This window comes from Poeciliopsis prolifica, unplaced genomic scaffold, assembly GCF_027474105.1.
Source record: "Poeciliopsis prolifica strain line A6 unplaced genomic scaffold, Auburn_PproV2 SCAFFOLD023, whole genome shotgun sequence".
Lineage (NCBI taxonomy): Eukaryota > Metazoa > Chordata > Actinopteri > Cyprinodontiformes > Poeciliidae > Poeciliopsis > Poeciliopsis prolifica.
This window is the reverse complement of record NW_026562398.1, coordinates 2,978,239-2,993,255: the sequence shown is the minus strand read 5'-3', so window position 1 is coordinate 2,993,255 and position 15,017 is coordinate 2,978,239. Positions and strand designations below refer to the sequence as shown.

The window sequence follows — 15,017 nt, the reverse complement described above, 5'->3', positions numbered from 1 at the left end:
AACATGGTGGTGTCAGCATCATGCCATGCGGATTGTTTGGCTTACGAAAGCACCTCCAAGTTGTAGATTTAGATTTTTTAAAAACTCAAAGTCATTCCAACCCAACATTACAACATCTAAGGGATGCAATGTGGCAAAACTTGAACAAGCTTTAGGGGTCTAAACTTTTCCATCACACTGTATTGTATCCAACCTGCCCTGAAACATATGCTTTCCTTTTGTTTATTTTGTCTGTTGTCGCCATAGCTTTCATCCTCCTCCTGTCAGTCCAGTTCCTCTGCAACACTCTAATCAAGGAAGACACAAAGACAAAAACAGGAAAAAAGCTCCTTGCTGTAAATGTAGCACTCCCCACCCTTTTCTCTGTCCAGGCCTTTCCACATCCTCTTTCCTCTATGAGCCAGGTCCTTCTGTTCTTTTTTCTTTACATGTTGTGGGTAAACCATGTTGTCAGTTCCTGTTTTGGATGCCAAAGTGTGTTTTCTTTTAGCGATGAACTGGCCTACACATAACAGGGGAACAAAGACCCCAGGGAGATAATAAATTTCTCCTTTGTCTGAGACCGGCACATGAAACAGAAAGCATTTTTCATAATTAGATGTAGGTGTAGGTGGAAAACTTTAGCGAATAATGAAGTCCTCTGTTTAATATTGATATTTTGGCACCTGTATCTCATGACAGAGATTACATGTGACACGGGAGAGCGAAGACAAACATGTTTCATTACCATAGCCACAGCACGATTGTATAACAAAGAGCTGCTGCTGTCTGATTTTGTGTGTGTGTTGAGGGAGATGGGATCTGGTTTCAGTAAGTTGGAGTACTTGGGCTTTAACCCCTGCGGATTCTCTGAGAAAACACGGCTGCCAAAGCATTGCATCACACACCCGAGTGAACCACAGCCCCACAATCCTTACTCCTGCGAGAACCAATGAGTGTGTGCGGGCGTGTGCAAGAGAGCCGTGCAACAATAGACTACCCACACACATCTCTGCCCAGCTAACTTCAGTCACGTAAGAAGTCCATATGAGTTAGGCTCTCAAAGAGCATCCTGTTAGTCACAGTATGCTGACAGCTACAAAGAATGAAGGATAATCATGAATGCTTCAATATGGCCAGTTTGTGTGACAGATTGTGGGCTTATGTGTGTGTATAAGTGAAGGAGTTTGGTGTGCGTGCGTGTGCGTGCATGTGTGTGTGTGTGTGTATTTGGCTGCTTTGTTCTGCTTTGCTTATTCTCCTGGGCTGACCAGGTTTTATCTACAGGAAGTTCAGGCCGACTGGCTCTCATGTGAGCCGTGCTTCCCATGACCGCCTACCGTGGCTGCGCCGATATAAGCTGCAGAAAACAGACTTCAGGGATGAGACTGAAAGCGCTTCCACTACAGTTAGGCAAACAAATAAATATGATCACCCGTCTGAGCCGCAAAGAAGCATTTGAGGGAGGGCACCCTTTTAGAGATGACGATGACACAACCGCAATCAGATCTTTGTTAGATAAATGACCCTTAATTCTTTTTTTTTTTTTAACAGAGTGGTTTTGTTCCTGTTATGATTGAACGTCAAAAAGATCTCTCATGAGAGCTTATTCTAGCTTCTGTGGTTTCTTTCACATGAAGGCTTTTACACTTACAGCTCCCAATCCACACAGATTAAACACACACATGTTGATGTTTTAAAGGGAGGGAGGTGTTCCCATGCCCTCCTGATGGCTCACAGATTCTCTCCGCTATGTCCCATGTGGGCTGTGGCTGCATGAGTGTTGGTGTTGTTGCAGAATGAACTGTTTCATTAAGAATCGGTCCAAACAGGCCTTCAGCAGCTGACACTGGACATAAAGAACCATGTGAGTGACCTCATGATTCAGCGAAACAAAACTGAGGATGGAGGCCACAGAGAAACAGAGGAAGAGGAGAAGGTTGAATGTTGAATGCAAGGATTCTACCTTGTGGATCTCAGGAGCAGGACACACATCCCTGTCTGGCTGGCAGTCATCCCTCGGCCTGCAGCTGTTTTCACACCATCCACAGAGGTGTCCCTGATCCTCACGGCCCCAGCACTGGGAGCAGTCTGAACTTCCCACTCCACAGTTGTACACCTCCACTAGAGGGAGTTGGGAGGAAAGAGGGGAGAGGGGAGAGACAGAGACAGGAAGACATTATTCAGACAATAGCATGAAGATTATTTTTAGTATCTTTTTCGAGATGAGGGGTGTCAAACCCATTTTCATCTTGAGTCATATGACGTTCATGAGTGTCTTCATCTGTTGGATGTGGCCCATGGTTATGGCAGAATATATTGATAAAATGTAAAACAATATTAATAACCAGATTTCTTTCCATTCAGTGAATGCATCTTTGCAGAATGTATATAAAAACTGATTTGATTTGATAAAATATTTAAGGACACAAATGTTTTAAGGGGATTTTTATGGGGCACTCCCGAGACAAGAGTGCCCCATAAAAAAGTTATGCCGTGCCAGATTTGGCCCCCAGACCTTGAGTTTGTCACATGTGGTCAGCATTAGTAAGTAACAATGATAAAAAGATAAAATAGGGTTGCAGTTTTTGACAATTTTTCTGGAAAATAGTACAACAAAATCTGAAAAGTGTGGACAACCATAAACATGCAGCCAGAGCAACAACGTTCCCATCAAATCTCACTTGTGTGTCGGAACGGCTCACTCAAAGTCCTGACCGGAATCTAACTAAAAATTAGAGGTGAGACCAGAAAATTGATGGTAACAGACTCTCTTTGAAAAGTATTATCATTCTCAATCGCATCTACTGGAAAAAATGCCTACAAAGTACTTTTTCGGTGACAATAACGCACGGATGGGTGCAAGCAGCTCCGTAAGCTAATTTGTGGAAATTGCAAACATTAGGACAGTAGTCTAAACTATTTTTAGGCTCATCATGTTCTACAAAAAGCAGCGCCCAGTGTAATTAAATGTTACTGCTGATGCTTTGTCTCATTTCATGCATGACCTATATTTGCAATATATTTAGCATGTAATCAATCTGAGTCTTTTTAGGCTGCTGCATTGGTACTTTTACTGAAATAAATAATTGGAGTACTTGTCCCCCCGCCTGAAAAAGCATCTGTTTGCTGTGTTGGCCTTGAATGGTCAGCCGAAGGTACGCTGTTAAAATCCTCCACAGCTTACATGAACCATATGGGCTGCATGCTCTAAATAAGCAGAATAAACATTTGGAGGGTGATATATTCATGGTTACAAAAATAAACCAGGGAAAAAAGAAAAAAAAAACCAGAGAGGATGAGAACAAAGCCAGGGAAAACAGATGATTATGTTCGTGTTCCAAAGTGCCTCCCAGCGAGACGTCCCATTTGTATTACTGCATGCACATCTGCACGACTGTGTGCACATTAGTCTGCACGCATCTGTATGTATGTGATAAAGTGTGTGTCATTTTAAAATGTGATGACTTTGCATGCTGCGACGAGGTGCCTGTTAAGCAGAATGTCTGGCAGCGGGCCAGGGCTGTTGCTCACATGGACTGCAAACGTCACATCTGGGACCGGGACAAGCAAACAACTGGCTTGGAGCGGCTCCGCAAGACAATATGCCAAGTTCAACAACGCAAGCCGCCTCTCATCATCTCGCTGTTGTCATGGAGCTCAAATTGTATTTGCGACAATAGGTTTGGACATTGCTTCTAAGAGGCAATGATAACACCTTCAATTGCAGCTCCCCCATGTTCTGTAATTATTATGTGTAATTAGGCGTTAGCAGAATATAACATTATGGTAAATTGCTGGTTGTTGGCAAATTATGTGTTGGAATACACAAACTGCTATCATTAAAAGTGAAAGGCAGTCTGACACTGTCTATCCCTGTAAGTATTTCTTTATTTTTCAACAGGGTCAATCAAATCCACCCATCTCGTCAGGAATGCAGTCTCATCGGTGTCATGTTTTTTTGTTTTTTTTTTGGTTGTTTTTTTCCCTTTAAAGTTCAGAAGAAGAGAAGGCTCTCAGCATAGCACCAGACTGAGTTTTTCATTCTTTTTGCATGTCTGTCTAATCATAGGTTTTATGTCTCACCTTTCATGGGCTGAGGGCTGTCAAGGAATATATCCTCCCTCTGACTGATGAAGTATCCTGCTCTCCTGAGGCTGAGGTGGAAAATCTGACTCCTCTGATTGGTGAACAACTAAATGAGCAAAGAGGAAGGTAATATCAGCAAAACATTGTGTGCTTGGACTCTGTGTTATATCCATTCTGCTTCTTCTTACTGTTGCCCCACATACAGCGGGAGCCACATTTATTGGCACCACTAAATCCACCTAAAAGCATTTTTAGATGGATCCATCTAAAAGCCTTTTTAGATGGATTTAGTGCATTGGGAATGGAGTATTGCACTGCATAATGTCACAATGAATATTTTAATAAATCAAATCTTTAATTTGACTATAATTCATTCAATTGGGTGGGGTAAATCCATGTTAGAAAATTATTTTCTTTAATGAAACAACTGATTTAAAGTTAACAAAATTTATGTAAATTAAGCTTTCACATTATTTATACCTTCTCAGGCTGATCAGAGTTTCTACGCTGCAAAGATCTGTTATTTATTTTGGAACCACAAAATAATCCACTAATTTTACTTTTGCACCAAGAGTAATAATATCTTGGAGTGAAGTCTCAGAAAGAACTATTAGATGCTGTCTGTGAGCCAATCGATATTTGAGTCATACTATAAAAACACAGCTTCTGTTGGAGTATAACAAACATTGGATTTTTAATATATGCTGCAAGAATTGTGAGTCTTGATTAGAACGGACTAATATTCACTCTCAACAACAGATACTTTAGGTATGTTTAGTGTGCAACAATGGATGAATATTTGAAAAAAAAAAATTCTTCATGGTCATTTTTAGTATGGTAGAGGACTAATAATGCTGTGGGTCTATCTTTCTTCCAAAGGTTCTTGGAACCTTGTTGGAGTTCATAACTTCATGAACGCTTTGAAATACCAGAACACTCCCAATACGTATCCGGTGATCTCCAGATACATACTAGTATCTGGAGATCAATAAACTACCCATGGGTCATTATTGGCTCTTAAAAGGTAATGAAAAACCATTTGTCTATCATTATATTTGTCACGTCAACAAAGACTTCAATGCTTTACCAGTTAACATGTTCAAAAACCAGAAGATTTAAATAAAAATCTGATGCCCTGTGATGGAATTGAGCATAACGTTGGTCCTTGGTGGGTCTTTAAACAGGTTGACAATACAGAACTTCAGAATATCTTTAGAAATCGTATTGAGAGTAATGGTATCTCTTTCTCTAAGTGAGACTGTAAAATCTCTTATTACAAGACTATATCCCAAACTAAAGGAAAAAGGATGGGATGATCCACTGGCAAATGTGGATCATACAAAATAATAAAAGCACAGAAACTAATAATTGTGCGACTTCAGATTTTGTTCCTAACAATTCCTTAAAATTTGATTTTTTTAAAACTTGATAAGTGTGCACACATTTCAGGTTAGATTTGTTTGTTTTTTTAAGATATTTTAGTGTAATATGCTTTTGCAATTCCTCATCTTTTCCAGGGTTGCCAATAAATGTGGTCAGCGCTGTGATAATGGGTCTCTTGTTAGCTCATAAACAAGGGAAAGTTATTATTAAAAACAGCTGACAAACAAGCTTTAAGCATAACAAGAGTGAGCTCAGTAAAGCAGTGGATGAAACAAATTGCCTCACTGGTTATTTCTGGAAGGTTATTGTCCGTACTCACAGTCACCCCACTGCACTTGACAGTTGAGTTGTCCAGCCATATGGCCGCATAGCGCCGTTCTGTTCCAAAGTCACACTCAAGCTTCTCCGTCTGTTGAGCAAGACACTTACTTTAAACGATATGGAATATTTAGAAAACAACGGCGAAGAAAAATGTGATACTACGTGGCTCTCAAGATTTGAAAAGAAAAAAAAAATGGATGAAACAAATGCACAGAATCTTAATTTCTGGCAACAATCATCCACCTTGAGAAGGCAACCAGGAAAATGAAAATAAAATTAATCCCATATTAACTGAGCTTGCCAGAAAAAGACTTTCAGATTTCATATTCATAAACATCTGGACTCCCACACCTCGGCAGCTCATCTGGGAGTCAGAATAATGAGTGTGAATTTATTTCTCCACAAAATAAGTGCCCTGAGTTCTCCGGAGCGGGGATATCTGAGACCATGGAGAAGCAGAGACAGGTAAGAGCAGCAGACGATAAGTGCTTAAAGTGGAAGAAGTCATTTGTCTGTGAATCCGGCCGGCTTAAATGGGTCTACTTTGATCGGCCTCTCCAGGACGCTGCTATTTCACGGCGCTTTCTGACACCGGAGACGGCTAATATTTATGGCAGCTACACGGTTCTTGGTTTTTCTGTGCTACTGTGAAAATTTCCCTGTGAGTCAGTCAGAGATGGGATGTAAAAGATGAGAAACTTGTTCTGAATTTATTTTTTTCTCTGTGGTGAAAGCGTGGGAATTCAAAAGAAAGATCCCGGAGGATCTAAGCACCGGCTAAATTTGATTGGCAGCGCATTTCCTGCTCTGCTGACTTGTCCGAGATGAAGACATTGATCAAACAATGTCAGTCTGTATAAACTTTCATAATGAAGAAGAGCATGAACAGCTATCCTGAAGAAGTCTGTGTGTGACTTAATGTCTGTCACCATAGCAACACACCAGAAAGACAACGTGAGAGGCCAGCCGGGGTTAAGAGTGTGACCGGCTACGCCCGGCAACCAGTCAGCACTGGCATTTTGAGCAGATCTTGGAGTTGTGTCCTCATCCTCATTGGTGCAGCGTCAGCTTCAGAAGCCCCTCGGTGCAGATTAACTACATGAATGGGAGTTTTAACCAGTGATCTGAAAGGACTGCCTGGATGAAAATGAACAAGAGCAAAATTAAGCTCCTGCACTGAGGGTTGCTGCCTCGGGCTGAATGCACACGCTGTACAGTGTGCTGACAAAGACACAACTCATCATGGTTGGACACCGGAGGCTGAGCATGCCCAAACAGCTGAGGAACTCTTCATCTCTTACAGTGATTCTCAAAACTCAGATCATAGATTTTCCACAAAAAGTGTGACATTTATCCTGTGCAATTCCAGTGAAAAGACAAATCTGTTGGAGGGAATGGTGTCCAAAACAAAAAGCTACAAGAACCCGGTTGCTAAGTGTGCAAACATTGACACTTTATTAAGGTAATATCTGCATTCAGGCTCATCTGCAGGTCGATGTAATCTGGAAGATTCTTTTGGATAAAAATGCATCTGTCTTTTAAAGTTATGACTTATTTTAGACAAATGGAGAATCCACAATATTGCTATCACATGTTAAACATAACCTGCACCTACCAGAAATTGCAGTAGCTAAGTCAACATTGATAGTTGCAGCTTCTCTATTCACCAATACTGGATAAAGGTTTTTGCTATTTTTTTAGAATTATTTGTTACTGCCTTTACCGTACCATGACATATTTAAACTGCAGTGTTTGCTTTTGTACCCTTCTCCTGACTGATATTTTTGTACAATGACATAATATTGGTAACTAATGGATGCAAATGAGCCATGATAGAAAAATCCTTCAAGGAAAATGAACATTGTTGAGCGTGTGAATTTAAGAAACTAAATTAAAAAAATGTTTGAAACAACATTTTAGTTTAAGATTGTGTATATTTTGTGCAACCACACCATTCGTTTTTTTTTTAATACTTTTCCCTTTGATTGATTTGCTTTCTGATTGAACGTTACAGGATACAATCAAATTTTATGCAGAAAAAGTCTAATATTTATATTTTTATGTCATAGCAACCAGACATTATAATGGTTGAGTCAATGAATTCTCAACAAGTAGAACACCCAGACTGGTTTCAGTCATCCATTGACCCCAAACCCAGAGAAAAACATTCATCTGTTTTAGCCCAGCTTGAAGCAAAGACACTGAATGCTTCTCTTTTCTTCCAATCACATTCACCACATGCGGTTTCTGGAGACAGCCCCGCTCAGAGGCTGGAGGATATCTGACGTACCCCTTGGATGTTGCTCAGGTTCATGGTGAAGTCTTGGGCCATTCCTGAAGGTGATGGAGGAGCCTCAGAGGGAATCAGGCTGGGGCAGGAAGCAGCGCTCTGTCGCGGGAGACGGGGGAATTCATGGAGGGAAGGAAGTGACATACAGGAGTTAAAGAAAACAATAGTTTCCTCTGCCCCCTCTTCCATACATCCACCACCCAAAAATACCTGTCCTGTTTATCTGGACAAGCAGGAAATGAGAGGGTGAAGTCTCCCTTTGAGGGAAACAACAATGGCTTCAAATAGGGAGATGATGAAGGATTAGAAAAGCAGACCCACCGGATGCTGTGAAGCCCCGAGCAGAGCAGGAAACGGCAACCTACTTCCTGATGACCTCATGACCCATATTATAAAAATCTTATTTCATATTTAAACAGAAACTATGATTTAAATACATAAAGCAGCTTTTAAAAAAGCACCATTCTGTCATGCTAATCTGATGGAGATTTACTCCATTTACTTTGCAGATGCAATCATGCTTCAATTACTCCAACTGTGTAAAACTCATGAGATATAAAACTAATCATTAAACAGTCATAGCAATAAAAGGCTTAAGGAAAACACCAGTAGACCTGTGGCTGACCAGAGGAGCGAGAGCCGTGTCCTCCCCCTCCCATGTGACCCGATAATAAAAGAGTTTGAGCAGAGAGGGGAAATCTGCGGGGCCACGGAGGCCATGGGATTTGGCTCAGCAGTAAAACTCAAAAGTCGACACAAATAGTTTGATAGCTGACTTAATCTTGATGTTGTCAGGAAAGGGTCCAAAAAAGGCTGCTAATAGCTTCCAATGAGGCTGGGCTTGTTATGGACAACGTTCCCTTTTCTGCGCTCGTGTCGTGTTACTCTATTTGATATGCTTTTTTGTTGTTTTAGAGCACTTCTTGCACTTATATGGTTTGTGTTACTAAATATATATCTATGAAATTTATGTGTATTGGCTCCCACTCAAAAAAATATAAAAGCAGTTCTTTACAGACGTTATGGCACAGTGAATATACTCTTTCACTCATTCGCAAATATCTGGCAGAGAGTGAAACTTTAGAGCAGGTCAGAGAAGCTTTAAAATACCACATTATCCTGTTATGAGTCTGTAAAAGCAGAACCTCTTGAGATTTCATAGCTGGTTTCAACATTTCTGCACTGTAGTTGAGACACTGACATTGTAACCTCATGATGATTCACCACATGGCTGCTCTTGCCTAACCAGTCTGGACTCAGATTATTAAAAGAAAACTTTTCTTTTTTACAGCCGAGTCTGGATTGTGTCGGAGGTTTGGGCTTGTTGGATACTGATATCATGAACTCCTCCTGGGATCTGTCTGCTTGATAGATTGGAGGGAGAATTACTCACTTCAAGCAGATTTGGCTTTGATTCATCTTTGCTTGAGAGGCATTGGTGGTGCTCTTGGTCCCAGTAGCACTTCCACCTTGTGCTCAGGCAGCTCAAGCACCTGAAAGCAAAGACAGATAGAGAAGTATTCAAAACACATTGCTATATATTCAACATTTGTACCAACTACATACCTCAATCTATACAGCCTGATAAAAAAAAATACAGTAATCAAAGCTAAAGGTGGTCTAACAAAATATTAGAGTGTGATTTTGTCTTTGGTGGCGACATTTTCTTTGACCAGGTATCTTTTAGTAGGATTTTTTTTAAATAAACCCAGTTAAAGAAAAGCATGTCTCATAGTGGGGATGGTGTGTTCAGGCTGAAATATTTTTCCTCTCACCCACATGTGATTTGCAGCACAATCGTCAACTTGTTCAATGTGTCAAATGGGGCCGATACTCTATTTCAGATTTTTTACTGAACACTGCTCCATCAGATTATTGCAACTTTTGCAACTTTACCCAGCTTTAAACTCTACTCATGTTTCATGGATGTTTATTTAGGGTTTAAGAGTAAAGGGAGATAGTTCCAACAACACGCCGCCCTACTCAGATATTTCATTTTGGCATAAAATTTTCTTTTACTTTTTAATTACGCATGGCTTTGTTTAGTATTTAATAGCAATATGATGTATTACAACATACATTGTGTATTTTCTAACATACAGAGACAGAAATCAAAAACAGAGGGAAAATGTTCCATCTGGTTTGTTTTCACCTCCATATCATGTCCCTGTGATCATCCCCATAAAAGTTGAGCATGAAGCCCACTCTGACTCATTTTGGAGTGCAAAACAAATGGGGAGGCATCAAAGTGAAGGTTTAATAAAAGGAAGTAATGATTAGTCACAGTGGCAGACACGCTCATTCCACGATCGCAGCTCAGCCGGAGGAGAGGTCAGGGTGGGCCAAATCGGCTGAGATCAGACTCTCTCGCTGCTAAATGATGATGCATGAGTATGCATGCCATCTCATGTGTTTAAATTTCTGTGAAATCAGGCTCAGGTTTTACGGTGCCGACATGGAGCGGCTTTACCGAGAACACTTGCTAGATCATGCTCACGGGCTCAGCTGACGTGTGCACAGCAAGCATGGAGGCTGGAAAAACGGTTGAGATCATTAAAAAAAAAGGTTTCTTCGTATTTTGACATTTTTCATGACAAGTGTCGTATTTTTTTCAGTGAAATTTCTTGTTTTGAAGGATCACTTCAAAAATCGACTCTGAATGAGTCAAAGATTTGGCTTTAACTAAGGAACTCGCAAATACAATAACTGCAAAGATGGATGGAGGAACTGACAGACAGATGGACAAATGGATGGACGCATGATAAATGGACAGACGGACGGATTGATGTTTTAGATTAAAGACTGTTTAAATTCTGGAAATGTGAAATTGTTTCCATCCTCCAGACCTGGAAAACATCTAAATCAACTCCTTTCTTTGTCATTCTGAGTTGTAACAAACAGAACGTTTGCTGATAAGGGCCAACAATGTGGCTTCCAGATAAACCACCTAAATGTACCGGTACTCTGTAAACGTGTGTGCGGAGTCCGCCTCTTTGAGTAGCCTCTGGGTAGAGACAGATGTCCCACACTAGGAAAGCTGGTGCCTCCAGTGATAGCAACACTCTGAGGGGGTCTCTAGATTAGACGGCGGAGGGTGTAAGAGGATGTGTAACTGTCTGCGTGTGTGTGTGTGTTCTGATTAAAAGCAGACGGACTCCTCCAGGCTGTTATCAGCTGCAGTTTTCCCCGACTCCCTTTGTGTCCTACTAAAACACCTAAAAACCTCACCACCCACCCACATTTACATACAGACTGTTTGCATACACACCAGACTCTCTCTGCTCGACCGAAAGCTGACAGCAAACACCCTGTGAAACTGCTCACCCCTGCTCGTAATGACCACTCACATACACACCCCGCTAAATACACACTCTCAGGGTCCCTCCGTGGACACAGCGGTTAAACACACATCCTCAATCACACCTTTGTCAGAGAGAAATACATCCAGAAGGCCTCACTCTCAGGGAGGGGAGTACAAGTTAACCAACAGACACATGAGCGTGGAGAGGACAAAAGAAAGAAAAAATGTGAAATGAAAAGAAAGTGGAGGACGGAACAAAAATAGAGTAAGTCTGAGGCAGTGAGAGAAGTGAATGTTTAGTGTTTGTCCTCCTAGGCTGCAGAGCGACGCTGGAATGCCGCGGTCTGCTTGTCATTAACACTTTACCCAGTGACCACTTTAACCGTGTGCAGGGAGAGCTGTATAAACAGCGCTCACTCTCTCAGACAAACACACACATGCAAACTGGTTTGGCACCATTGTATCATAAATGAACTTTACCGTGTGACTCTCAGAAGTGTAAATACTATCTGTTTTCTTCATTTTTAACACATTTCTTCTGATTCATTACATTTGGGACAGCTAACAGGCTCGTTCAGCCAAATACATTGTATGAAACCTTTCTTTATTATTACACTTTGGTTAATTTTCTGGGCTCAACAAACGAAAAAAAAAAAAATCAACACAATGAAAAATATTGGACAACATTCAGTCAGTGGAGGCCAAAATATTCTGAATTCCTGGCAACAGACACGAGATCCAAACTTTCCAAATAAATAACCTGTGACCATGTTAGGATATGGATAAATTAAAACTGCAACTGTGTTAATTCTCAAGCGCTTACACGTCATCTGCTGTTCTGCAAAACCGTCTTGGTGTGAAATTCTCTCAATCTTTTCACTTTTTTCTTATAAAATCTACATTAGTCCTACAGATACAATACATTTGTGAATCTTTCACAATTACTTCTTTGTAACGGTGCAACTCAGTAAGTTAATGAAGTACTTAATTAAAAGAAAAATATGAAAGACACCAGACCAAGCAGTTGAGCTGAACATGGCTATTAAAGCAAGCTGGGCTTCTTCAATCCCTTAGCATAGCCACAGGTCCTACGTCACGCTGATGCAGAACGTTCAGGCAAAAGTACCACTGAGTAAAAACTGATTGTATTTACTGTACAAAACAAGAATATTTTAGTAGACAGATATTTTCTGAATAAAAAGCGTCTCTCATAATTTGGATCTAGATTGCATGGGGTGCACAGTGGTGGAGTTGGTAGCACTGTGGCATTGCAGCAAGAAAGTAGTGGTTTTCAGTCCCTGCTGGGGTCTTTCATGGAGTTTATATGTGCATCCTTGGGTTCTCTCCAGGTACTACAGCCTCCTTTCACAGTCCAAAAACATAACTATTAGGCTGACTGGTTTCTATATTGTCTTTTCGTGTGAGTGATTGCTTGTACTGTGTTGCTATGTGATGCACTGGCGACCAGTCCAAGATGCACCCTGCCTCTTGCCCAATGGCTGCTGGAGAGAAGCACAAGCCTCCCCTGCAAAGATCTAGACAATGGGTGAATCTGAATTTCATTAGATATAGTCCATAATCATTAAAATTCACAGAAATAAAGACTGGAAAAATATCAACCTACTTGCAAAACAATATATAATACACGATTTTCACTGTTAGTAGTGATAATGACTGTATTTTCTGTGCAATTCTAATTTATTTCAAATGAATCAAAGCAACATTTGTGTTTAAAGATCACAAGTAATGACATTATACGTGGAATTTGAAATTAATTTTGTTCATACCAGAGGAGTTGGCACTCAGCTAGCAAACAATCATGTTGTCGATTAACTTTATTACTGAAACAAAATTAGCTTTATAAAGCTTTATAATTTCATTCAAAGTGTGCAGAATAAAAAGTCAAATGCCTTTGGTTGTAAAAGCATTGATGCCCGACATTACTTAAATGAAACATAATAGCCTCAGTTAGCATAAAACAGAGGAAGATCTCTGCTTTAAAACCAAAGAAAATGCTTTCTTCATAAAAAGAGGTTTTTCTTTCTCATCCTTCAAGACTTTGATTTATCTATTAACAGAGTGATGGCGCTTTTCATAAAGAAGAGCTCTTTTATGTGGTTTCATTGGGCCTAAGTGTATAACAAAACCCACTGTTTAAAAAAAAAAACAGCATGAAGTGAATGTGATCAGATAGAGCCCAGCAGTTCTGCACCTCTCTGTGTAATGCTCTTCCTGTGCGAACGGCACTTTGCTCATTATCACCTCCGTCAAACCGCCGTCTAATTTCACACTCCTGGACCCCGCCACATATTGGGTGCAGTCTCACACACGTACACCTGCAGCCGCTGTGTTCACACCTCGAAACCACTTTCAAAAAGTGAACAAAGGGAGGGGGACACCAAAACGCTTCTTTTTGGATCTCTGCGAGTTTGTCAAACACACTCAATGCACATGGATAAGGCTCTCAGGATCAGATAGAGAAGATCCTCCAACATGCAGGAGGATGCCAGCTGGAATGCCTCCACACTTTGAGGAAAACCCCGCTGCTGTGACAAGGACATCCAAGTCAAAGTCTTTAACGAAAACAAACACTGGTGTGATCAACCAAACATACATATCTAATTTCCTTTGGCTTAACATTTACAGAATATTAATCTCGCATTTGATCCCGCACTGAGAAAACCTTGAGCAAACCAAACACACACAATAAGCCCTAGGAGAGGACATGTTGGCTGTGTTTACCCAGCATGGCCTAAATACCCAGCATGGCCTAAATAAAAAGTATTTGATGAGGAGACGAGGGACATAGAAGAAGAAGAACAAACACAGAATTGAGGCTTTGCTTTGTCTTTATTGTCCAGCTGTGTGTGCAGATCTGAAACGGCTCTGAGGGAAACGCTCAATATTTTGGTTCAGGTTTTCTGTCTGGTGACTGCTACAAGAGCAGTTTGTTGGTGTTTAGTCTCCTTTAGGAGGGATTGTTTTGGGGGATTTATTATAAGCCTCGTCGTTAAAACGTGGGAAAGTGGAGAGGATATAATCAGATCAAGTAATTCAATAAAAGCCGCAGGCAGAGAGAATAAATAGTCTATTGGAAATGAATGTTCTACCCAATAAAGAGCGCAAAGCATTTACTAACAAAGTGAGAGTTAAATTTAATAGGTTGACTTGCCATGTGGTTTACATATTTATTTGGATTTCTGTCCTTTCAGAAAACACAGATCAGAACCACAGCTTCAAACCAAACAGTTTCCGAGGAATGATCTCCTTAAGGTAGTGCTGGGCCTGTTCTTCGAACTTCAAACTTTTTTTTTTTTTTACACATTTTGGCAGAGGTTAAATATATAAGACAATTGTAGAAGAAAACCTGTTTGAGTTTACAAGAGACTTAAGGCTGAGGTAGTACAACCAGCTGAAATGAAATGTTTTAGATTAAAAAAACATTCACATTTTTATTTTACTGTATTTTAGTTCACCTTTAATTATTATTATGAATTATTGAGAACAAATTCTTATTTACAATAATGACCTAGGAAGGATGGTCTAATTAAAGTGCAGAGCGATGTCTCATTCGTAAATTCTCAAATATTACAAGTTTTATGCTCTTTAGCAACTACCTTATCTTAAGCTATTTTAGTATTTAATACTTTTCAA

General features: G+C 40.3%; 1 protein-coding gene across 4 annotated transcripts in view; it reads right to left on the bottom strand.

Annotated features, from left to right (window-relative positions):
* The window catches only part of plxnd1 (plexin D1), a 92,114-nt gene that overhangs the window by 51,414 nt on the left and 25,683 nt on the right, over positions 1–15,017 (bottom strand). For all 4 annotated transcript variants that reach the window (XM_055045994.1, XM_055045995.1, XM_055045998.1 and 1 more), the window contains exons 8-12: positions 9,456–9,555; positions 8,063–8,161; positions 5,771–5,860; positions 4,066–4,174; positions 1,946–2,103 (exon numbers count right to left, since the gene is read on the bottom strand). In XM_055045994.1, coding sequence (XP_054901969.1) covers positions 1,946–2,103; positions 4,066–4,174; positions 5,771–5,860; positions 8,063–8,161; positions 9,456–9,555 — 556 coding nt within the window. The remainder of the gene's footprint in view (positions 1–1,945; positions 2,104–4,065; positions 4,175–5,770; positions 5,861–8,062; positions 8,162–9,455; positions 9,556–15,017) is intronic.